This window comes from Plectropomus leopardus, chromosome 5 (genome assembly GCF_026936395.1).
Source record: "Plectropomus leopardus strain MGB_pleo_1.0 chromosome 5, ASM2693639v1, whole genome shotgun sequence".
NCBI lineage: Eukaryota > Metazoa > Chordata > Actinopteri > Perciformes > Serranidae > Plectropomus > Plectropomus leopardus.
In genome coordinates, this window is record NC_142180.1 from 11,865,540 (window position 1) to 11,891,836 (window position 26,297).

Sequence of the window (26,297 nt, forward strand, 5' to 3'; positions counted from 1 at the left end):
TCGTCCTGCTGCCCACATGGATATGTCTACACAGTTGTTTGGGTAGCGTCTCATTGAAGCTCAAGTCTGGTCTTCACATAGCTGGCCTTCACCTTGCCTCCCAGGAGGCCATCCCAGTGTTTGCAGTAGCTAAACCTAATATACCGAGCACATGAACTGTGCCCCGTCAAGTATTTCTAGAGGAAATGACTGACTTGGGGCCTTTGCTCTTAACCCCCAAGTGGGCCTTTTATTGAGTGTGAAGGATCATGTGTCATAACCTCGGAAGCACACGACAGTGTCCCCATGCAAGAAGATCTCACACTGCCCCAAAAAGATAATGACCTGGCCCTGACCTTGTGTTTTGGAGCCCTTAACATCTGCTATTGATGATCAGGTCAAAGGGATAAACAAAAGAGCTTTAAGAAGAAGAGCTCTGATTTACTGAACAATAAATCCTGTCTAGTTTACAAAGAAAAAGTGCTTGTTTAACTAAATGCAGAATTTGGTTGTAGCACCAAACTGAATGTGGATTAGAATGAGGCAACTATAAAATTTGTAGAAAGATGTTTTAAACATGTGAGTTATACCCTTTTAAACCCTCACCCACACTGTACTCTACAAAAGAGCCATTTTTCATCTCTTTGTCAGAACCCAAAATGGGTCATGAACTGCTTCCTGGAAACACTACATGGGACAAATGAGATGATTGACTGTAGCTTCTCTTTCTGAAATAGAAAATGAAACATTAAAGGGGGACTATTATGCTTTAATCAATCAATAAGCAGCAATTTTATCATGAAAAATATCTGATCTTTACAACCGTCACGTGTCAGCATGAATAGCGTCTTAAATCGAGGAGAAATTAACAACACCTACGTTCCAGCATTGACATAAATACATTAGCAGCAACCAAGATTTGTTTGTCTGAAATATTCATATGTACTGTAGCTATATGAAGCGGTATACTTGCAGTTGGGCAATGACTGTAATAGAGTACAGTGGCACTTTCTACCGTGAAAATTTACCAGTAAAAGTCAAACAAATCAAAATCTTCATTCAACAGAGTACATGTTTCACTGACATGTAGCATGAGGAAAGGCATAATAGGCCACTTTTTAAACACGCTCGTGTTACATATTGTATTAAAACCAATTCCATCTGAAGCGCAAACATGCCCACACACAGCCACCAATCTTTGCGCTTTCTAATTTCTTCCCCATCTATGTTCAGCAGTAACAGGAAGCACAAACTATGTGGATTTATCACTGAGCATCAGCATTTTAAATGTCAAATGGAAATTTGCTATCAGAATCATCCTGTTAGCCTCCAAATCCCACCATCCCAGTTCAGAGATCATTCTGTGACCTTGGATCTGTAGAGATTTTTACCAAAGTTATGGCTGCAGGAAAGAGGAAGATGAAGGTAGTGACCAGATGCCAGAACATAGGCAGCACACATCCAAAAGAATGTGGAAATCCTGGACACAGCACTGAAAAAACACAAATATAGCAAACGGCTGTACAACACAGTGTAATCAAATGAACTGGACTTTGTGGTAAAGTGTACTTTGATCCAGACCTTTGTTCCTGATGTTAACAACTCCTTAGTCTTGTTAATGTCTTTGGTGTTTTCATGTAAAAAAAAAACTCAATATATGTCTTTTTCCCCTTTTCAAGGGTCCTAAAGGTCATCCAGGGCCAGCAGGACCGCCAGGAGAACAAGTAAGTAGTGATGTGTGTGTGTGTGTGTGTGTGTGTGTGTGTGTGTGTGTGTGTGTGTGTGTGTGTGTGTGTGTGTGTGTGTGTGTGTGTGTGTGTGTGTGTTAGCAAGATAAGACTTTTTTTTTGCAAAAGTGAAGCAGTTGTTATTAGCACTGATGGGACATGTATGTTGAATGATTGGAGACACATTCTGGGATACGGTGATGCTACTGTTATATATCACAGCATTTATACATACACAAACTGGGTGAATTAATAGGCATATGTGGCGTGCACACACACATGCACACACAGAACACACAGCTGTGTCTGTCACCTGCCAGTTGTGTCAGTGCTTCAGCTGTCCCCGCTAGTCAGTGGTTCCTTTTATCTTCCATTTATCCCACTCTCCTTGAAGTAAAAACTCTTCACCTCATTAAAATGTTAACAATTAACAAACCGCATTGCACACTCTCCTGACATGTCCTCATTAGAGGGCTATAAGCTTGGAGATTTCAGAAATAGCAACATAAACAGGTCTCTGGCACACTTTAAAGGTCTTTTTGGTTTAATAATGGAAAATCAAAATCTAAACACCTGGCAAAGTAATACCAGGCGCTGATCAACAACAAAAAAACCTCACAGATTTACTATGGTCCTGTCAGACAATAGTTAGAAATGTCAGCAGAATATGAAGATTGTTGCAAAAATGCTGATTGCACCTGTTCATGGCATGTGTTTTACACAACGTCACCAATAACAAAATTAATTACAACAACCACTGATTGTTTTAAATTAAGTATCAGCTCAATGTTTGAAAAGCGTCATGTAATCAGTGGGCTGAAAAAACTCAGAGTGAGACAGTGAGGGAGGGGTGCAGAGAGGTACAGTAAATAGCCTGGGTTGTCTTGGAGGAGGCTGTCTGGAATGAACAGTGCTTGTTTTATTCCTCAGTTGGCAATGCTGTTGGGGTCTGTGTGTCTCCTCTTTCACTTTATCCATCCATCTAATCTCCCTATTCACCGTTCATTCTCTCTCTCTCTCTCTCTCTCTCTCTCACTCTCTCTCTCTCTCTTCTGCAGGGCATACCAGGACTTCCTGGGGATGCCGGGGCTGCAGGTTACCCTGGCAGGCAGGTGCAGTGAAAACTACGAAAATACGCTCCCAGTTCCTCCATCGATCCTCTTTGGTTCTTTGTTGTTGTCCCAAGAACTCTAGGAAATACACTGCAATGATAATGATAACTGCATAATGCATACCTTTTTTGCACGTTTCTTACCCATTTTGCGTTTGGGATTAAGCAGCAATAACTGCTTTTTCCTCAACAGTATATTGAAAATATAGTTTACCATGAAATGCAATTTGCAACAAAATGCATAAATTAATTAAATTGGTTCTCTCTTGTCCTTTCATGTGTGCAGTCTGTGAACTTTAACCATGTGCACTGCCGGCAGTGTGGAAGAGGAAATTTACAGTGCAATTTAATGTACAAAAAAAATGTGTTTTCTTAAGATGTCTGTCAATCAAGCTGGCTGTATTACTCTTTTCTGGCCATTCATGTGTTAATGTTTCCCTCACCATGTGAACTTGTGCATACTGTAACAATAGGTCCACCTCACCTGAGTCTTTTCCTTTTTTGCAGGGCTCAGCAGGGCCACAAGGTAACCCAGGGCCTAAAGGTATCCGTGTAAGTACAAGTGGCTCTTTGCTCTCATTCTGCAGCGCTGGATTGAACACTTAATTTCCTGAAAGGATTAGGATAGTGTCAGGCCCACAGCCTCACTCCAGAGAGACTGCCAGGAATCTGAGTTGTATTTCTGACATACTGCCTGATGTAAGACTGCTTTTGGGGGCTGGTCCAGGCTCTGGGTTGTCTCTCTATAAAGACTGACTGGTTTGTCTGACTATGGTTCATTCCTCAGCAAGAAAGAATGCCCCCCAAAACAGGAGAAAAGATGAAAGGGGACAGAAGACAAACAGATGGGAGAAAATATGAAAGCAGAACCGAAAGGGGCATCAAATGCGCCAGTGAGAGAGGGGACTTAAGTGGAGCGTTGAAACCCAGAGAAAGGGGAGAGCTGAGATTACTCTGTCAGAGTGAGGAGGATGACATGAAAAAAACCACAAAGACAGACAGTACACTGATAAGATATGAATGTGAGACAGGGTTGCGCAAATTACTCATACACACTGACTACATCCTTTGCCAACTGACATAAATACATGAACGGAGCACATTCTTGCCAGTGGTTTCAGATTGTTCGGCTGATCGACAGGTGGCGGTAACACCACAAGATATGCAGCAATGTGAGAGGATAGGAAGGGAAGAAGAAGACTGCTAGCAAGTAAACATGGATGCAAACACTGCTGGATTTAAAATACTTAGAACATTGGCTTGGAAATGCAATCAACACCTGTGTTAGAGCTCATTCAGACAATGCATTTTATTGAGTAACACTTAATGTAAAGATAACCCGGGCAACCTTAAAGGCAGTGAACGTGCATGTGTTTAGACTGCATTTATCTTGAACAAAGATCTGAGGAGAGTTTGTATGGATATAATTCCTCACAGTAGCCAGTGGCAGATCTAGAATTTCCCAGAGGATACATCAGGGTCACAGTCACAGATGTTTCAGAAATCCAGAGAATATATGAGAAACGGATGATCCCCTTTTTACCCCATTTGCAGGATGTATGAATAGCAATCTTGGTTGTCCATTTGTGTGACCAGACAAAGATAATCAAACTAGTACTGGCCAAATTACCAAATCCTCAGTTCCAAGGATTTGGGTGACCACCATCGGGCCAATGCTAATAGACTGTGGCACATACTACTTGTGGGTCAATGTGACCAGTAATTCTTGTATCATCAATCATATCATTATTGTACGGTTTATGAGCAATGAGCAGTGTTGCTAAATAGATTTTTTTTAATTAAGATGCTGTATCGCACTGCTAAAAATGTCTTGTATTAATGCTCAAAAATATAATATAAAATATTGATGATTTTCAGGGTTTCATTGGGCCTCCTGGCGTCGCTGGACCACCAGGGCTAGAGGGGGAGAGAGTGAGTGATGTTTGTTAAATGCGCATGATGTCACTGTCTTTTTATTTACTATTCCTGAATGCTGTGCTTTTGGACAGATTCATTCTCAGTACTTGTCACATTTATCTCTTAAATTGTCCTTTTCTTCATGTCTTTCCACTCCATTTTTCCACCTACTTTGTCTTATACTTCACCTCCCTGACTGAGGTCTGATAGATGTCAACTGTCATGACATTTTTGATTTTAGCACTGCTCTAAGCTCTGTTCCAGTACAGCTTGATATATGTTGAGCTTCTTACAGATGTATGTTGGAGCAGCCTTTTACTGAGTCATTTGTAATTTTTTTTCTGTTTTTCAAACTATTGGGTAAAAGTAAAATGAGATTGGCAGCAGTTATTTCAGGCTGTCATTTATGGCTTTAAATTATTAGGTACAGGGAAAAAAAAGGAGAAAATTTAGATTTTTCATTTAGGCTCCTTGAGTGATGTCACTCTCTTCTTCATTCTTGTAAGATTCCAATCTCATGGAAACCCTTGTCTTTATTCTTAATTTTATATAGCTCTCTTGTTGATTGCTGCATATTAGCTTGGTTTATTCCAAGGGAACTATTATTTCAGTGTTATGAAACAATTTCTGAATCCTGGCTCACAGTGGTCCATATAAAGAAACTCTCAGTAGAGGAGGGTGGTTTTCCTACATTCTATTAAGATAGATAAATACTACATGATGAGAACAACAGTGCCTTGTCACTGCTTTGCCACCAATTTTCTTGGAGCAGCACAATTTCATGCTTAAGATTCATGTCACTTATCCTCCTTTTTTTCATTTCTAGGGCATTCCTGGTCCTGTTGGAAAACCTGGCCTCAAAGGAAGACATGTAATTTTTAATTAATTTTGATTCCTGACATAGCTCATAGTTGCTTTCAGACACAAAAATGTATACCTTTGTCATCCGTCTGTAGCTATGAGGAGACAGCTGCAGACACGATTGTCTGGGTCCTCTCATCTGGAAAATCTGGGGAGAAAATTGAACAAATGTCATCCATGTGATAATTCCTGCAATATGTGCTCTCAAAATAGCAATACTTCACATCTATAAAAGCCCCAGGGACATTGTGATTCATGTGTATGGTGCATTTGTTGTGAATGTGCTAAAACAGCAGGACACTAAGGACCACTGGTCTCACAGTGCTGAGAGAGAAAAGAGGAGAGAAGAATAACTCCTCAAAATGATTTAACAAGGTGTGGCAAACCACATCAGAAGTTTCTGATTGCATGTTTTTTGGCCCAAGTCCTGCAATGCCAGGTTTGTTCCCTGGGTGGCATTGAAAAAAATCAGACTAAGATAAAGACAAATGGAATGTAAAGGTTGGGCCCTCACACTGTGAGAAGTTAATGTTTTAAAAACAAGCCTTAGCTTCACTGTGTTGAAGTTGCCAAGCGGGCAGTCAGCCCAGTGTCTGTTTCATCCAAAGGGTTTTCTTTGGAACATTAGGGATGTCTGGCTAACTGGATCAAAGTCTCTGGCCTCAGGGCTGCTGTAAGCCCGTCCACAGGCTCACCAATGCACTGGCTTATCTTGCTTCATTTTTTTTACACACCATGTCAGTGGAAATTGGATCTTGATCAACAACCTGGGAAACTGCATGGTTAATGCTTTATTTATATTCAAGATCGGATGCCATAAGAACAGTAAGAAAGAAGAAAAATCTTAACAAATTACTGGTAATTTATCTTAATGGGAGTGCTGTACTGTCAAGTGGAGGGCATAATTGGCAGTGGGTGCCCTGATTTTCTTAAACTGAATGTGGGTGTACTTCCCCTACAGGGTGTGGTGGGTGATGCAGGGGAGAGGGGGCCTCCTGGTCCTGATGGCAATGAGGTGAGAACTCTTGTTTGTCTCCTGGTGGATTCTGCTGTCCTCTTTTTCGAATCCTACACTTTAACCCCTCAGCCTGTCATTTCACCTGTCTGCTTCCATCTCTGAAGCCTTGGTCTCCCTGCTTGTTTCTTGTCCTCATCATAATGAAATGTATGGTGCACAGTATTAGGCTAAACATATAGACATTAACATATTCCGACTCTTATGCTAAAGCAATAGTCATTTAGCATCCTCTTTCCATCTATCTAAACACCTTTATGTAGTACTTCTGTATATAATAATAATAATAATAATAATAATTATTATTATTATTATTATTATTATTATTATTATTATTATTATTATTATTATTATTATTATTATAATACAAAAAATGCTGATTTTGATACTTGTAAAGCTTTCACACCAAGCCTGAGCACATTTTCAAAGAAACAAATCCAGCTGGAATCAGAGAAGATCAACACATAAAAACATCAAAATGTGAAGTTACACTTCCAGTATTTCCAATGTAGCCTTGGGAATGAGGAATGTTCAGTACTGTAAGTGTCCTGTCCTGTGTACTTAGGATGTTGCTGTGATGTTTCACAGGGGCCTGTTGGTGGGATTGGCATAGGCGGCTTTCCTGGTCTGAGGGTGAGTATCAGTTTTGAAGTGTTATTATTTTTTTATTAATCTGTCACATTTCCCATGCCCAAAATGCTCTATGTTTGATCTGTCATACAGTTGACTCACAGCTCTGCTTCTGCCTCTCCTTGTACATGTTTCCAGGATTACTTGTCTGTCCATCTTTCTATGTTCTTGTCTGTCTCTAGTGGTTAGATTGAGGTTTGGGTGATGGATAGCAGGATGTGCTGTTTTTCTCCATGAGTGATGAATGTGAATTTGCTTAGATGTTTTGTGGAGCTTGTTTTTCATGGGAATATCCTATTTCTTGCTGTTACTGACAGCCACTACAGTAATCCACAGAGACTTAAAGGAATAGAATATTAGAAGGGCGGGATTCGGATTAAATTGTCTTGGCTGAACATCATGCATCCTCAGTCCTGCTAAATCCTTGGGCATGACAGTGCCAAAAAAGGTGAAAAGCTCCAAAAAATTGACCTAAGCCCTCTTTGCATGGGCATAGTATTACCTCATGTGATTTCGGAATGACCCCCACGTCTGTGTTTTGTCCAGTGAATTTGCACGGGATAAGCATAGTCTGCATGTAACACTGTTTCCTGGATATGATGTCATGACTCTGTTACATCCACATCTGTGCTGAATAGTGAGATAAGCCTCCTGAATTTGCACCCAAAATGCTGTCAAAACTTTCATTTGTAATTGCTAATGCAGCCTCCATAATTGTCAATAGAGAAGGAGGCAAAAAAGGTGCAAAGAAAACAAAAAAAACCTTGCAAAAACCCCAAATCACGGAGATGCAAATTTGCATTAATACCATTAACATGAACTTTGATTTGGCGAAGTATGATATAGAATTTGCTGTGGAATTTTTACTTGGCAAATTACAGACATGGCAGATTTGAACAGGATTAAGATCACTTCTGCAGTTATTACAAATTAGACGTCCCCAGGCTATACTAGTCCTGTGAAAAAAGGGCCATAGAGACACAGACTTGAATTTTGGCAAAGTTCCAGCACGTATAAGACTACAGATGTAAATTACTCTAAACACAGTTCATGGTTTAGTGCAGTGAATGTACCCTAGAAATATGGAATTTTACATAAAGTATGAGGGATACACCTCAAATGTCAATAACAGAATTAAAATTCATGCTGCCAAAGGCTTAATTATTAGCCTCTTAACCATATGGGAGACTCTGTCTTACTGCAGTGAGACAAAATCTAGACAGTCACAGGCCAGATAGGGAGCACGTTGTCTTTTTACTGCAGAGCGTACAACTGTTAAGAAGTCTTGAGTTCACAGACGCCTCTAAAACATCCTCCTGTTCATGTCAGCAGAATAGATACAACTGTATATTACAGCACCTTTCCTGCGCCACCATTTCAAGCTTCATTGACACATGTTTGCTGTCCTCATAGCATGGGGATTTATTGGGGTGCTTTAAGGGTCACTCAGTGTGCGCTAGACACATCTGGATGGATGGGGTTTCCTTAACCTTCACCTCAGCTACTGGCTGTAAGTCATCTTTACTACAGACACAGTCAGACATGAAACATGGAGACTATTTTGTTTTTACACAAACACAGAGAGGGTTACACATGTAGAGCCATAAAAATATCGAGATTACCACAGCTTTGAAGTAAACCCACCTGCCTTTTTCACAGCATCTTATATTCTTAGCTTCCTTCAGTGTGTCATGTCAGAGTTGCAGGCTATCATCACCCAGTTTATGTAATAGGTCGTGGCACTACATGTCGTTGTAAAACTTTGTAGTTACATTTATAAAAGCAAACTGTGGTCACTGCAAAGTTACCTTGTTAGAAGCACCATGGACCCATTTTTTGTCCTTTTGGGGGAGACAGGGGATCTTCATGAGGGAGATAGAAGGTCAGCAACACTGAAGTGGTTTACATCATCTGAAAGCAAGGAAACTGAGGAGCCCCTATACTAAACTGAAAGTTTAGTATAGGTTTACAAAACCAATGAGGACAATATGATGGCCATTCCCATACTCAGTAAAGTCTCATAAGTTAGTGTGGCAATTTTTGGGTTGAAGCCATTTATTATTTTGTGATAAATTTTAACTTCTTTTTTTTAACCTCAGGGGGACTTAGAAAAATTCTCAAAAAAATCTCTCTGGAATACAACATTATGACAACAAGACCCCAAGGAACACCTTGGCAAAATCCACGCTGTGATTCAAACATTTTTGACATTTGGAGATATCTGTAAGAATTGCATTTTTCAGCATCTGGATGGGAATCAGTCCTGATCTGGAAATTGCTTAGAAGCCCTGTTATTGTCAAAATATCTATTAAAGCCGTCCATAATCTGAATGTCCAAGGTCTCTAGTTATAAAGTTTCACGGGGCTTTGATTGAGCAAGTGGTCGCAATAGGTAGTTTTATACAGTGAAGTCAAGTACAAAAAAAAAGGCCTCACTACTATGAAATGGTGAGTCTGGGAGCTAGCATCATACCACATGAATGCAATTGAGCTCATTTAATCCATTGTGTCATAGCTTTAGTCAAACCCAGTTTATGCATTTCCAAGCCTGTTAAGGCACCTCAGCATACAGAAATATGCAAATACACTATTTGTAAATAGATGAAAATAACACAGTTATACAACATGCAAAACAACCTAACTTTTTTGGTATAAGCATTATCATTCAGATGCATTAAGGTGCAAGGTCAATGTCCATGTCAGTTGTTCCTTAGCTTAAAAAATCAGCGTGCCACAGCCTCTGTGAAAAAGAAAATAATACTTTGTCTGCTTCAGAGTTTAACTAAGTCTGCCTCTATGTCCAAAGTCACACCACAGATCACTTTGGTATGGTCTGGAAAGAACAGGATATTACACAGATGTGCACATATGCACACATAAATGAACTGCATGCACTACACGCAAAAGAAAATACTCTTCTCATTGGTAATATATGGTAAAGGTGCCAAATTTCTCTGTTATCTAAAAAAATATTTAGAGATGGTGGGCTATCTGATTTATTGCCTGTCTAGGGATTTCAATCCCTTTTCCAAAATAGAGCCTGTGTTGATGAAAAGACTGGACATTGTGACATGTGTAGTTGTGAAGTTTTGGCCACAGCATAACAGAGTCTTCTGACAGTTGTTATGCAAGTCCTGACCCTTTTTTTCTTTTGATTGCCCCTTAATCACTTTTTATTTATTTATTTATCTTTTAAACAGTGTGTCTTGTGTTCAAGATAAGCTGTACAATATGTATCTGACCACATACAGTTTCAGTTAAGGTGCCACACACATTACAATACTTCACAACTCAGTCTTTACATCCTTCTCATCGTTTGCTGAACAGTCATGACGCTAATGCAGCATCAAGCTTTTTAAGCAAATAAGAACACTGTCAAGTATTAATACATTCATAGAGTTGTTGACGGTGTCATGATGTGTATATAGTGTTAAATTATTTAGTATGGTCACTGAAAAATCCTTTACAAAGCTTATATTTCCAAAATGCTCAACCTGAAGAGAATGTGCATATGTTGGACATTATATATCTTTTATTGTTAATTTTATGTTACAAAAAATTATATTTGTTGTTCCCCAAAAAAGACCCAACCCTCCTCTAAAACAAAACAATTAGAAACCAAGATATTAATTATTAATAATTAAAGCTGATGTAGTGGTTACTTGCCTTTTTAAACTAATCATTGCCTGTAAGTACTTCTGAGTAATCATACAAGAGAGCCAAAATACTTACACCTTCTTAATCCTGTCTTTGATGTAATTCATATTTAGTCAACTTTCCAGCTGAGTGATTTTGACACAGGATAGATGTCACAAAGAAGGTTGATTTGACATCTAGAACTCATTTTCACTTCCCGGTGTCAATCACACCCTTGTGGCTCCAGTTGTGCTCGCTCATTTATTGAAAGGCAATTACACAAAGTCAGAACTTACGTTAAGTAATCAGAGGGAGAGCAGAAACAGAACAGCAAGTGTTCGTTCTGGTATGCAATTGATGTCTTTGCCAGTGTGTGACTCAACAAAATGTGATGCAGCCAGACACTCTTTCATAGCCTGAATGAAAGACAAAAGTGTAGTGGAGACACAAAAAAAATCATAGCAGTTTGAAAATTTATAGGCTTTTTATGTGTGTGTGTTGCTGCTTTGTCACTCTTACTTAAACCAGTTTTTGATCATTTACACGTGGTATGAGGCCAGCATGTACAGTAATTCAGTTGTGCTTTCTCCACTTGCATGTTGTGTCAAGTATATAATACAATCTATATGATAAACTGGGTGCTGAAGCATTGTATGTTTGATTGGCTTTTCTGAGGTTAGTGGTTGTGTTGAAACAAGCGGTACAGGAATGCTTCAGTCTGGTTTTTGTCAAGTCTTTAATCACGTGTCTTCAGTGTGGCTGGGTGATAATGGTTTGGATGATCTTGAACCACCTGGCAGTCAGGCTACATCTTGACAGCAGACCGGGGTAATGATGGACGTATCAGATCAATTCAGCATTTGAGGAAAAAGTTGGTTATTGTTTTATGCTTATCTCCTTTCAGTATGTAAATTTCATGTGTTCTCTGTTGAAAGAGAGGATGATAGAGGGCTGTGTGATTTGTGTCCGTCCTGCTGCAGTATCACAGTGGAGCTGCAGGGACAGGGGGTAGTGGTCTGTTAGTATTTTTTAAGTCTTTAATGCAGAGTATTGAGATAAGAAATTTCCCAATTTCCATTGTAGTCATTTGTTTTTACTCTACTTTTCTTTGTCGTATTGGTAATGGCAGACACTGTCTTCTGCAGACTGTCTTGGAACAATTTGTGATATCTCTTCACGCTTTCCCTCTTCTCCTTGAAGCCTTACCACAGTCTCTAAGAGAAAATAAACCCACAATGAGCTGGCTGTCTGGTTCCTTTGATAAAAATATTTACCACAATATCAAAGGAATCCATGCCTATATACCCAGGTACAGAGGCTGTATTTAGTTAAATATGTTTGTCTGTGACTGCGCGCACACACACAGACAGACAGACACACACACACACACACACACACATACGCACGCATCGTTGTCACCACAACATAATCTCTTCTGACATGGTTTTTGCAGTCACTGTGAAAACCGTGCGATCAGTCGCCAGCCAACTGCCAGCCTGCTTGTAAAAGGTATTTTTCGGTCGCACCACACATTCTGGCCATTCTCATCTCGCCTCTGTCAATTAGTGTGGATGTTGTGGGCTCGCAGTGGTGAGCAGGGCCAAGCCCAGACCCCTACAAAACAACTGGATGCCAACACGGCTTAGTTGTGTTATAAGGTTGTGACAAAGAGGAATGCTTGGTGTTGGAAACAGCAGATAGTGTTCATGTCAAAATAATATCCCTGCCAAGAAGAAATCAGAAGCATTTAGTGTGAAATATGCCAGTCAGTGTCAGGCGAGCAGCACTGTGTCAGGATCAGATGTGTGTATGTGTGTGTGTGTCTGGTGTTTGTGATGCACAAATTTTACTGTGTACCTTCTTCCCTCCGCAGGGGGACCCAGGGCCTGAGGGACTCCGAGGACTTCCTGGTCTGGTGGGACCTCAGGTAGGTTAGACATTGGCTACCACAAATGCTCTAAATTTTAGGAAAATACTGAACATTTCTATCATATTAAACCATTGGCCTCATAGACCTTATGTAAAGATGGACAACGTGATACCTTCCCAAAAGTGGGACCAAAATCTTGATCTCGATGGTTCCCTGGTGGTTGGCTGCCGCATAGGTCGTAAACCCCGCCCCCTCCACATGAGCGGCGACTCTGGCTCCAAATCAGCTTAAGTTGGCAGTGTCCGTATCCTAGATATGCTTGCCTATTTTTTTTTTATACTAGGAGGAAGTGGAGACATGTCACCCATCTTTATGTACAGTCTATAATTGGACTCTTAGAAGTAAACTCTGTATGTATCTTTATATCATAACTCTAACATCAACATATATACATTTTCTATATAAATCTATAAAGAAAAAGTAAAATAACTGACAAAATGTTTGCCATAATGTCAACTCTTATCGTCTGTCATCATCCTCCTTTTTTGCTTCATTTTATTTGCAAATCCCTGCTTTCAAACTAATCCTGTCATTGATGTTGCTAATCCTTAAAAAAAATGTTCCCCTTTCCTCTCGTTCTTGCTAATGGACTGGTTTTCCACACTCCCTCCCATCTCTCCTCTCCCTGTGGCAGGGCCCAGCAGGACGAGCCGGCCTGCCTGGATTGAAAGGTGATAAGGTGATCTAAATATTTATATTATTGCAGTGTATCTGTGTGTAATGTGTCAGTAACCCAGCTCACATAAATGATAAGCAGCTTGCCATGCAAGTTTGCAAGCTGCAAATATTCCTGCAGTATACTCTATATGTATAGATTTGTATCTGGTATTTATGGTCGTATTGTGATCACTGTGCAGGGTAGTGTTGTGTTATATCTCTGTATGATACTGTGAAATTTAGGGTGAAGTGGGACAAAGGGGCGAACCAGGAGAGATGGGGTACCAAGGCGATAAGGTATGTCTCCGGTCACACCAGCAAGATTTAAAGTAAAACACAGATGCCTACCATCTGAGCATTACTTGCATTTTTACCAGCAAGTATAAAAAGATCATTAGACATTTCATTCACACAATTATAAGTCATGACTTCATGAATCCTGTAAAGTATAATAAACAACATAATACTCATGTTTTGTTGAGAACATATATCATTTGATGACTCTTTTATAATTAATGGATTTTGTTGTACTTCTTGATTGTTTAAACATCCCAGAAGTGATCACTGTTGACCTCCTGCTACGACAAGTAATGGGACAATAGGAGAATCTATAGAGGCTCAGTCTTCGCTAAGTCTGGAAAATGATGAATCAAAAACATTTCCAAAAATCAGACATGCATTGTGTTTGAATAAATGCAGATGCTGATTCATTAATCACATGAGGTCACTACATACAGCTTGCCCCATCTGTTTGTACAGACACACATTTAGGCATGCACTCAAAGGGTGTAAAAAAACAGTTTGAGAGTGTTATGTCTGTTTCTTTCAGGGTGTTGCTGGTGCGCCTGGTCCTACTGGGCCAAGAGGGAGACCAGGACCACCGGTATGTTCGTGTGAGTGTGTATGTGTCTGTGCAGCCAAGGGTGCATGTCTAGACATTACTGAAGACGTATTTATTTGTGCATTTGCGTGTTTATGTATGTTTGTTTGTGCGTGCACGCATGCCATTTGATGCAGGTTTTGTAGACTTTTTATAGACAAAGCCAAGTAAACACAGTGGACCACAATGAAATCTGGGATCTATTTTTGTTAGCTCTTAAACAGAAGGCAGTTCAGTCACATTCACACACGCGCACACACACACACACACACACACTGGCTATCTCATGCACTTGCTGGTAGTGAGCTCCAGTGAAGAGATAAATATGGAATAAATGTCTCTCTATTCAGGGTGCATAGTAAACACACCAGATACTCTTCTGTTGTAAAACACCTTGTGTCTATACAGAATCAGATTCAGAATCAAACCCAGTCCTCTGAATAATCAAAATAACCCCACTTTTTCTCTGGTGTAATTTTAAGAGGAAGAAAAAGAAGAATTGGTAAACAAACTTGTACTTTTAGAGTTAACACTCTCCAAACTTAATCAATTCAAATTTATTTTTTTTTAAAAAGCCTTTGTTTGCTCGTGACTAAAATATTCACCACCAAAAATTCTTAACCATAGATGCGCAAATGCAGCTGCAGTGCTTACTCGCACACTGTGTACTAAACAAGCAAGCATTACCTACGATTAAGTGAGACACAGAAAGAGCACCATTTAGCATTAGGAGTTAAGTGTCTAATGACTGATCGAGTGACTTGAGTTTAGCCTTGATGCCTGATAACAAATGTGCATGCAGCATCATGTTGAGACTGATCAGGGCTTAGTTTGTGGTTTGCTCTATACCCATCAGTGCAATATAAGATTTTGTTGCATCATATCAAATGGAAGAACACGTATAAGAACATGCTGCATAACATTATTAAGATCCACACTGTCAATTTAATGGTGAAAAAATATATACAGAATACATTATTTAAGTGCAGACAAAAAGAATACATAATAGTTATGGTGAGTTTTCTGTATTTTACACAGGGTAAAATTGGTGATATGGGGGTACAAGGAGCACCTGGACCTCCAGGACCAGAGGTAGGACATTCTGTTCATGTTGACAACAATTTTGATCATCGTTTAAATATTAAAAAATCAGTTTTATCTTAAATCTTTGATGTTTTGGGTTTTGGACTTTTGGTCAGACAAAACGTGATATCTGATGGCATCAGCTTTTTTTGATGGCATATTTATTTGTTTAATGATGTTTTATAGGCCAAAAAGTTAATCAGTAATTTTAGAAAATAATCTATAGATTGATGATGAAATGATCAATGATGAAAATAATTGTTAGACGCAGACCTAATTAGTTTACAGATATCTCAAGAAACTTTAGCTAGATAACAAAGTTTTTATGGTCCCTATTGATTCCTAATGATTTTTGCAACTCCCCGATCTGTTTCTGTTGGATCATCACCTTGATCAGTGACACAGTGTCTTGCAAACTAATGGAAAGATTACAGTGGAATTTGCTGTAGATAAATGTGATCCATAGAATTAAACGTATCGCTTTTGGTGGCTTTTCTCTCTTGCCTACAATACATTTTTTCTATGCCTAAATTCCCTCTTGAACAACTCAAAATCTGATCAGCAAATGACGTTGAACATACCACTGAGCTATACAGGAAGATGTCCTTCACACTGGCCACTGGATGACCTTATCATGATCATGACCCTTTTCTTCACTTGCCACCCTTACATCAAAACTCAACTTGTAATAAATATGGGATTATAAAACAGGCCACTTGTGCTACCAGGTCATTGCCATAATATTTGCTGAACTTAACCATTAAGTTGACATGGCCTGTAGTAAGATCCTGAGGTTTTATCTGTAGTAAAATCGGTCTATATGTATGCACTGTATGTCAGTCAATAACCATTCCATCTAACATTGTGTTGTGTGTTATGATGATGATTGCAGCCAATGGGGCTGCACCTGGGGATTTAGACCTTTTAGTCCTGTTAAAATGTTGAATTTTACAATATTCAATAGTGTTTTATATTAATATGAAATTTAAAGGGAAAATTTGCTTTTATATTTTAATTTTTTTTTGGATGTCCAATCAGAGTTGATGGTTTTGCACTTCCCATAAAAGGCGACAGATTTTCCCTTTAAGAAAGAAAAGGGAATTGAAATTTTGCTTGGTCACAGTAGCATAAGGTGTAATTATTCATACCTCACTTACACTTACTTACTCTAAATCGAGTGTTTGGCAGTGGAGACATCAATATGTCATCTCACTAGCCCCAGAACTTTTTAACATCCTTGTTTTGCACGAAAAACAACATAAATCATTTATCCCATGCTTTCCCTGTTCTGGAATCTCCCTCTAGCAAGTCTGTGCTTTGGATGAAGAGAACCTCACCTTTTGTCCAAGAGGTCATTGTTGATGTTTCAGAGTATGTGAAAAGCATAGGATGTGTCAAAGACATGCTGCAGCCAGGAGTGCAACATGACTATAGGTCACAGGCCACAGCCAACAGGCATTGTTTGTCTGAAATGAGTGATTATGCCATCACAGGCGGGCCTGAAGGTATTCAGCTTTTTTAGCTTAGTCTTTTGCAAAGAGGAGCTGAGAAGTAAATAGGCTTACTTTATACCTGCCATCATGAATGCAGTGTAATCCTACCCCTCCTGTAATGTACACACAGATGCAATGAGTTTATTTAATGTGTGGTATCAAATTCAACCAATCAGTCATGTGACTCATGACAGTTAATAATAATAATAATATCATATAATAATTCCTCTCTCATTTATTTGCTAGGGATTTCCTGGGGACATTGGAGTACCGGGGCCCAATGGTCCACCTGGACCAAAGGTACAGCATCTCTCTCTCTCGCTCTCTCTCTCTCTCTCTCTCTCTCTCTCTCTCTCTCTCTCTCTCTCTCTCTCTCTCTCTCTCTCTCTCTCTCTCTCTCCCCTTCTCCATCCATTCATATATTAAACTGAATTCATGCATTCATCTGTGTTTCAGGGTATGCAAGGTGCAAGAGGGCCCCAAGGCCCACAGGGGCCACAAGGAACACAGGTGAGACAATTCAACACCCAATTTAAGTCCACACATCTGTTCGGTTCTCAACTTACTGATACAGAAATGTGGAAAATATGGCTCATCAAGGGATTTCCATTGGATCAGTAGTCGGAGGCCGGATTAACTGACATAGTGCCTCTCATTTAGTATCAAGTCATATCTCAAACAGTTACAGCTTAGATCCTAGTAGGAGTTTTTTGTTTTTTCTCTGCCATATCTCTCGAGGCATGTTCCACTGGGTGAAGTCATGATTCATCATTGGGTGCTTATAAAAACAAGGCTGAAAGTTTTCCAGCCCTGGAAAAAAGGAACAGAAGCCTGTGGAAGGTGTGCAACACACAGATACACTTTTCTATTGTGCTCATTGACCTGGCAACCACTTACAGAGCTGAAGTTGGCCAATGTGCTTTGCTGTCACACATACTTTCCAGGTATGGGGTCGCCTCTGTCAGATAGAGTGCAGAGACAAAGCTGTTTTATACCTAAAAGCATAGCGTACATTTTCCCAGGCACTGTAATTGAGTGTGAGTACAAATGCTGATTACAGACCTTTAATATTGAGTTGAATCCATGCAATAGGAATGGTGCTGTTAATGTCTGTGTATGTCTTTGTGTGGTTTAGTATGCCATCTGTATTTGTTTGTCTGTTGGACTCTGCTGTGCACATTTGAGTATTTGTTTGTGTTTATGTTTGCAAATATTTGTATATGATACACTATACTGTGTCCATGCAGGGTGATGAAGGACCACTTGGCCCACCTGGCAGCGCCGGCCCCACTGTAAGAATTCCCGGATTCACATATTTGTATACACAAATACACACAGTCACAAGGACACAAACTGAGCCTTCTGCCGGTGTTTTGAATGAAACAATTCGCTTAGATCTTCTATCAGTAAGCAGCTGGGACGAGATGTGATAAATACATTTTGAGCTTTGCTATCTTTTGATCATCGCTTGTGTGTGTGTATGCATGTTTGTGTCTTGTTTGTCTTTGTAGGGGAGACCTGGAAGGAAAGGCCACATAGGTGAACCTGGTGCCGATGGTTTGGAGGTGAATCTTCTTTCCTATTAAATGACTGTATTGCCAGTGCTATATTGTGACTGTGGTATCACTACATTCATAGATGCATTTGTGGTAGTTTAAATTTTAGATTTGTAACTGTCTTACCAGACGTTCTATAACACTATATCATGCCTCAGCATTGTAAAATACACAGAAATGTGTTACATATGCATCACGGACTTGATCTGATCACAGGATCAACTTAATCTGATCAAATTTGTCTCTGAAAGGATTCATATTGGTTTTAATTAAACACTGTATATGCCAAAGTACAGATGAATTTCATACTTGAAGGGTTACTTTGCCGATTTTCAACCAGTTTAGTATCAAATTTTTAAATGTCTTTAAGTGTCTGAAAGGAAGATTAGCTTCTTTCTATGTGTGCATTTCAGTTGAGCTATTCAGAATTAACCTTTTAGCCTATTTTCTTGGCATAAATTAATGTGAAAAATATTAGAAATTGACATATTTTTCAAACTTTAAAAAATGATTGTCTTTGTGATACATTGAACTGGGCTGATTTTTTAAATTTTCTGAGAAAATTTTCAGAGATTAATGTCAGACAAATGCAAGAGGAAAACTTAAAAGTTACAAATTGATGTGAAAATGCCTTCAGGGTTTTTTCATCATTAAAGTCAGGTGACTCAGTATAAAGACTGACAAAGTCCTCACATGGGGTAAGTCATGATGGATGAATTGGTCAAGCACAGGACTTTCACTCGGGAGACCCTGGTTTGTGTCCCGAGTCAATGTTGCTTTGTTATTATTATTATTAGACCTAATTGAATTGTACCTTCAGTTTTTAGGATGTATAAAGCCGCTGAATGCACACGGTGTACATAAACTTAAGAAAACTTATAGAGTAGAATTAGTTAGACTAGGCCCATTAGTGTTAACATCATATTTTCACATTGCTTGGACACCAAGGACGGACATCCAGTTGATGGCCAGGCAACAACCTGGAAGTTGGCACAATTTTCATTTTGGAACTACTTTTAAATCATAATGGGACATCTTGATTGGCCGTTCAAACAATAGTCATTCAGTGTCTCAATGTTGGCTGAAATTCCCTGTTTATTGGTGGTGCCACTATTGTTTCAAGTATCTTTCTTCTTGCAAATTCATGACTTTATAACTTTTTATGTAAGTATTTTTTCTTATAAATTTACACCTTTAATATTGAATATTGTGAGTTTTTTGCCCTCCTTGTGTATACCAATTTTTTAACCTAGAGAGCCCTTATACACCGCCATAGTTTTGGTTTGTACTCTCAGTTGAGATTATTTAAGTGTCAGTTTGTCCCCAGCTTTCACTCCAGCATACCACAGCATTCCAGACTTGATCCTCACCCTGTTTTATTGGCTGTAATTGGCTTTTGTACCCACCACAAATGCAGTGCCATGATCATGGTGTCATGTGTTTCAATATTTTATTATCCTAAATTTCTTACCTCAGTATGTATGTTTGTGACCCATTGCAAGCTCAGGCTTACTGTGTTGTAAACATGATCTTAAATAGGAGAGAAAATGACCTCTTCCAGAGCTATCATCATACATATTTGCAAACTGCAATGAGAAGCAACGCAGCCCCGTGCAATCGCAATCTTTGTGTGTGTTCCTTTTTGCACTTGCAATATCCTGTGAGTCCTGTGCTAGTAGCAGGGCAGGATGGTGACAGAGATATCTTTAATTACAGGAAGCTAACCAGCACACTCTTTGATGATTTCTGTTTGCAGGGAGAGAAAGGGGACCTGGGAAACGTCGGAAAAATTGGACCACAAGTAAGTTAATGTTGTAAAGCACAGGATTGACATTAATTAACAGCCATCCTGCTGTTGATTAGTAGCTTCTCATTAAATTCTTTGAGTATATCATTTTGGAGTCTGTGATGTAGCTTTTATTAGCTTGAATTCCTGCTCTTAAATGTTTTAATAGTTTTCTTAAAGATTAATGTACATGTTGCATTGAGATGATGACGCAATGCCTTCATGCCTCAGTGAATTAAATCCTCCAGTGTGGAAACCGTAGAGGTAGTTACAGGAGCTTTTTCTAATGTCTTGCTGTTTTCCTGACCCACTTTTAATGCTGAGAGAAATTTGGGTCCTCTGCCACCAACAGAATAATGTTCTCATCATGAAATTGGCAGAACACCGCAGTAGAACAGATGGAACACCATCACAGTTCCTCTGTGGAAATCACCTCATTTGAGTGGCACATTTGTTAATGGCTCAAAGCTGTTGTTGCCCAAGAATCATTCTTGTGGTGCATGCTGTCAAAGTTTAATAGCTTAAGTAGAAAATGTCGTGCCAAAAAGATATTGGTTTTTGTTTATCAAGTGGCTTTGCAAGTGTCCCAAAACATCTGTGTTGGGATTGTTTCTAAATGTACTAATTAATTGCAAAATCACAGTTTGATATGTCTGTCTTTCGTTTTCATGCTTCAGTTAATGCTTTATACCCGGCGCAATTACTCCAGAGAATGTTGGGTCTTGTTTCCTTTTTGTTAAAGCACACAACTGCTCTGAACATCCAAAGTATGTCCATCCTTCCCGGAGGCCCCTTAATGTTAATATTTGCATTCTGTGCATAGTGGAGGCAACCAAGCGGGCCATGTTGAACTGTGTTACTGCAGTGCACATATGAGAGGGATTATGCACTTACTGAGTAGAGGAGGCCTTTGAAGCCAAGGAGGAGCCATGGGGCTGTGCAGAGAGAAAAAAAACAACCTCTAAAACATATGGAGGCTCTAATGAATGCCATTACATCACTTTCCAAATAAATAAGATGTGTAAGAAACTGAGAAAGGCCTTTGTTGACTGGTACAGGTTAACCCAGGGTCGATGCAGTGACACTGTAGACCGCCTGTCTTCCCGAGCACCCCTGCATCACCATGAGGCCTCCCATAAACTGTTTTCAAGTGAAACTTTACTGGAGGTTTTTACTGCGTAGTGTATTTTAGCCAATTTAGATTGACTACTCAGTGCTCCATTTTTAAGTCACCTGCCAGTCCACAGCTAATAAAACATGTATCAGTCCTCATTTACCAAAGGCAGCCACAGGTGTGCTTTGAAATGTAGCTCACATGTCAACCTCTGTGCTTTGATTATCATGTCAGTGGCTCAGTGTGGGCTTACATGTGCAAGAAAAGAGGCATGTGTGAGGGAGAACCTTAATACTTTAACAGTAAGTGAGTAACAGTCTTCTCTAATTGTAAGGTGAATGGCTATACCAGTACTTTTGTAATTCAAGCTGTGTCAGAGAAACCAGATCACCCTCAAAACAGTACTATAAAAGCTCCCACATCAAGGCCCTGTCACATGGAAACCCCTTTAAAACCATTTCCTTGTGTTAAATGATACAGGGTACCACCTCGTCCCACTTCGTGTCCCAATTAAGGGATTTGAGGTCAATTTAGGGCTCCCGTTCCCATGTCTGCAGGCTGCATCCCCTCACAGACACTCTGCTGCTAATCCGTCGCTCAACTGCTTTACTTGCTTCCAACAGAATAATACCCTTTAGGTGATGATACATGAGTAACACTTTGAGGCTGTCAGCCTTTTTAGCTGAGTTAGGGAAAAGCAAATGGAACAAAATTTCATTGTGTTTATCTTAGTGGTCTGTTCCTTGTCTTTCACTTTGTCACACTCACTTTGTCAGTCTGTTGTGTTCCTCTCAGTTTCTTTTTTTCTGTTTCTTTCTCTCTGACTTTGGCTCATCCTCTTAGTCTGTGGACATATAAAGGATGCAGAAAAAGAAAACAATAAAAGTAAATAACAACAACATATACCATATTATTATGTGACAGAAGCAAGAATAGCAGTCGTATAACTGTGTGAGTATATCTTTTTGCAAGAAGGAAGCACAGTGATAGAAATTGGCCCTCACAGCCAGAGAGAGCCGCAGTCTGACCGCGCTGGCTTTTGTGGTTGGCCAGAAGTGAGACCATGGTCTGCAATTGGGCAGTTGTATGAATTATTACAGTAACATTGTAACTCAGTTAGGTTCAGATGTTCTGGTAGCTTGCAGTGTCCCGGTGGCTTAGTGCACATGCTGTGGTGCTGCATACTTGCAGTATTGTGGCTTTGGTCTGGCTTGTGATAAGTGCATGTTATTTGCTAAATTGGCCAACCTTCATTCTTTTGCTATTTTAACACTAAGTTTTGTTTTACTGTTTTGGCAAAAATAAACACAATGACTGGGTCACAAAAAATACAGTGACCCTCTCTGACTGAATGTCTAACCAGCCACCCATTTAGTTTTTGGGCTGGATCTCCAGATTGTCCAGTTTAGAGGCTGGCGCTGATCCAGACCACAGCCGCTGTCCCAGACGACTGATCTGGAAGTGGTTTAAGATCGTCCGATAACTCTCATATTTACATTAGCTGGTGCTTTTCCCATGAGGACTCCTTTAGTAAGTAGTGTGTGTCTTTTTGGGGCCATCTGTATTGTGTTACATTATACAGTGACCATGCCCCTATTAATAACCATTTGTTGATGGTTGAAGAAATAAGTTATTTTTACTTTATTCTTGTATTTTTCTTTTGATAACCCTTTATTATCAGTTGCATGTGGATTAAAAAATATTTTTTGTAATCAATAACATTATGCCATGATTACTGGCAAATAGTAATGGAAAATATTTACCTTTGCTTTGTTTTGTGTAAACTGAAGCATTCATTGACTTTACATCATAGGACCTTTGACTGACCAAGGATTATCAATTATGGAAATCAATAGGGCTGGGTATTGTCAAAAACCTCACAATTCAATATAATTTCGATCCTTTGGGTCTCGATTCGATTCAATTTCGATTCGATTCTGTATTTATCCAGTTGCTTTGATATCGATTCAGTTATGTGTGTTGATGTCAGAAATACCCAGATAATTCATTAGAATATCTTCTAATATGTGTTCAATACAGCGTGCATTATCCGTATTGATATAGAACAAACTGACACCAAAACTTATTTACCATTACATCATTCTTTAATTAAATAAAAATTAAAACTAAAATAAAAGTTAAATAGCAACAGGTTGCACAACATCTGCGTGGTGTTGGCTCAAATGGTTACATAGGTTTGTTGTTGAAACACTGACTCGCAAGGCTCACACACGACGTAACTGCTATTGACTTTGCGTATCCAAATGCCGGCTTTAAATGTTGTTGGCGCTGATTTTAACACTGCTACCTCGCGCCACTGTTGCCATTTTAATGAATAAACAACAGATGTTTGGGGGTCAAACGGGGCCTCTGAACAATGTCAGTTACACTCTGGTGGTTCTCACACTGTCCCCACAGGAGCGGGGTGTCATTACAACGGAAATAATCAATTTCAAGATTTTATGAATCGATATTGAATTGGTAAAAAGCATATTGCAATGTGCTGATGAATAGATTTTTTTTTACCCAGCCCTAGAAATCAATATGTAAAGCTTTGTTTTTGCAAGTAGAACTAGTGAACAAATATCCTAAATAAATCAACCTTTAAAATAAAATTCAGCTTGGAGGCCCCTTGTATTTCAGAGGTCAACCTCCAGGTTTCTTCATACTACATTGTAATGTATGATCTTTTGCATTCCAGGTGTCATAAGTTGGAAAATAAACCTTAGATGAATGTGTCAGGACCTCACACTGACACACTTTCTCCTTATGTTTTTGTGTTGGATCTTTCTCCTCTCTTCTCTCCAGGGTCCAGTTGGTCTCATTGGGATAGCTGGGGTAGTGGGAGTTCCTGGTGAAAAGGTAAGGAGTGTGCTTCTCTATCATTAGGCTGTCAGTCAGCATCAGCTGGTTGCTTGTCAGTGGCAGGGACCTGTAATTTGGGATGTGTTAAGCAGCCATGGCTCGAGGCGCCAGAGGACCCAGAACACATGTTTAGATAAATACTCAACACTCTCACGTCCACATCAATAACCACAAAGTCTAAGCCATGTCACCATTATTGCCTCTCACCCCTCCGCCCTCCTGCTGAAGTGAGCAATTTGAAGGTTAATTCGTGAGAAAATTACACATTAGTTGTTGACAAACCTTTTAGGACAAATTGGCCTGTCACCTTCTGTCAGAAACCTCAATGTTTATTTGTTCCTGATTGCTGTCATTAGACATGTGCAGTGCTGACATATTTTAAATATATACTACTGCATATGCAGTCATAAAATGCATGAAAAGGGATAGCACCACAAGTGTGTAAGTCATGTAAAAATACTTGTGATGCAACCTGGAGAGGCCCCGAGGCTTCCTCCATGGTTGGCTCCCATTGCTTCTCATCTTGAAAGGAAATGCTACAAGCACATCTCCGGCTTTTCTGCACAATTGAAATGATTTTACTAGCAGCCTGGGTGTTGATTATTGACAGTCCTACAAAAAAAAACACCCCTGATTTTCTATCTGCATTGTTCCCTCCCTCAACCTTAACCTCTTCCCCTTTCCTTCCTATCCAGAAGCCCCCTGTGTGTCAGAACATGTTCTTGTCATGGAAAGCTGTCTGCTTGTCAGACTCTTGCTTGTCCTCTTATGCAAAATCCTCCTCCCAGTTCAGTCTGTCAGCACCAGTCATACCCTGACAGCCCACAAATTCCTTTCACATTAAATGTATTTAATTCAATATCACCCTCTGATTTTGACTTTTGTTTTCAATTCAGAGCTTTCAAACAATTCTGCTCAGTGTTTGATAGAAGAGCTTGAAGTTTACTTTTGCAGTCGTGAATATTACACAGTTCAGGGAGGTTTAAAGCATCACTGACACAAGTGTTGGAGGGGTTAGAGTGCAGATATAGGTAGCTTTACTGCTCACCCGGAGTTACCTTTGCTTTTAAAATACTGTGGCACCAACTGGGTTTCAAAGTGCCTACTCACTTTAAACTCCACTCAACCAGCTGTCAATCTAACCCTCTGCACTAAAGAAGCTGCTCTCCAGTTTCACAGCTCTTTATTAGGAAAAGTGTATTTGAAGCTGTGTTGGAGTTTTCTTCAGGTCATAGTTTAATGATCGGCTCTCTTTGTGTCTTGCTGCTTTTTCCCCCAGGGTGACCGAGGACCAGCGGGTCCAACAGGACCAATCGGGGAGAAGGGGCCAAGGGTAAGTACAGTCGCTCAGGAAATACTGCAGAGCTCTGCTTCTTGTCCGAGGGTTGGTAAACCCCAGAGCCATATTGTATATATTGAAAAAGGGATTTCCAAGAAATCAGCAAAACTACAATAGCCTACCAGAGCTTAAATACATTGTTCAGTAAACTAATGTCTAAGGATGATGAATATAAAACTGAACCACTGAGCAATTTTGGCTGTGAGTTTTGGCAGATGTTTCTGAGCTACAAGGTTTATTTCACGGAAATGAAATCAGTCTCACTTGGCGTAAAAGGTTACAGACTCCTCAGTGCTGTAACTATACAAATCTTTGCAAAATGCAGCCGTGTCAAAATGGTTTTCCCACAGTAATGCTGAGGAGAAAGAAAGAGAAAAAAAACAGTAACTCTTGTGGTTCAAACCAGACTGTTCTGGTGGACCAAATTGAGTAACGAGACTTTGTAGATACTCAGTTTGGATCTGTTAAAAGACTGTTTGGTGTTGGTCTGTCTGTGATCTCTCTTTGTCAATCCTTTGTGATAAATTTTATGAGCTGGAGCTATGGTGTTTGGTGTCAGTATGTGTCACTCCCAGTTTGTACCTCATGGTGACAATACAAGGCTTCTGTGGTAGTGTCGTGTACTGGTTTGTCTCATCTTTGACAGAATTACAACTCTGTTGTAATAGGCAGTAGGAGATTTTAATGACAAGTGGAACAGGAAAAGCTCTTCTTTTCC

At 39.6% G+C, this 26,297-nt stretch overlaps 1 protein-coding gene across 1 annotated transcript in view; it reads left to right on the forward strand.

The window, feature by feature from the left end:
* Nucleotides 1-26,297, forward strand: part of col24a1 (collagen type XXIV alpha 1) — a 100,108-nt gene that overhangs the window by 38,183 nt on the left and 35,628 nt on the right. Inside the window, exons 8-26 of the mRNA XM_042484141.2 lie at nt 1,659-1,703; nt 2,765-2,818; nt 3,325-3,369; nt 4,696-4,749; nt 5,561-5,605; nt 6,557-6,610; nt 7,199-7,243; nt 12,750-12,803; nt 13,441-13,485; nt 13,707-13,760; nt 14,293-14,346; nt 15,382-15,435; nt 17,166-17,219; nt 17,376-17,429; nt 18,167-18,211; nt 18,431-18,484; nt 20,232-20,276; nt 24,184-24,237; nt 25,520-25,573. Coding sequence (XP_042340075.2) covers nt 1,659-1,703; nt 2,765-2,818; nt 3,325-3,369; nt 4,696-4,749; nt 5,561-5,605; nt 6,557-6,610; nt 7,199-7,243; nt 12,750-12,803; nt 13,441-13,485; nt 13,707-13,760; nt 14,293-14,346; nt 15,382-15,435; nt 17,166-17,219; nt 17,376-17,429; nt 18,167-18,211; nt 18,431-18,484; nt 20,232-20,276; nt 24,184-24,237; nt 25,520-25,573 — 963 coding nt within the window. The remainder of the gene's footprint in view (nt 1-1,658; nt 1,704-2,764; nt 2,819-3,324; nt 3,370-4,695; nt 4,750-5,560; nt 5,606-6,556; nt 6,611-7,198; nt 7,244-12,749; nt 12,804-13,440; nt 13,486-13,706; nt 13,761-14,292; nt 14,347-15,381; nt 15,436-17,165; nt 17,220-17,375; nt 17,430-18,166; nt 18,212-18,430; nt 18,485-20,231; nt 20,277-24,183; nt 24,238-25,519; nt 25,574-26,297) is intronic.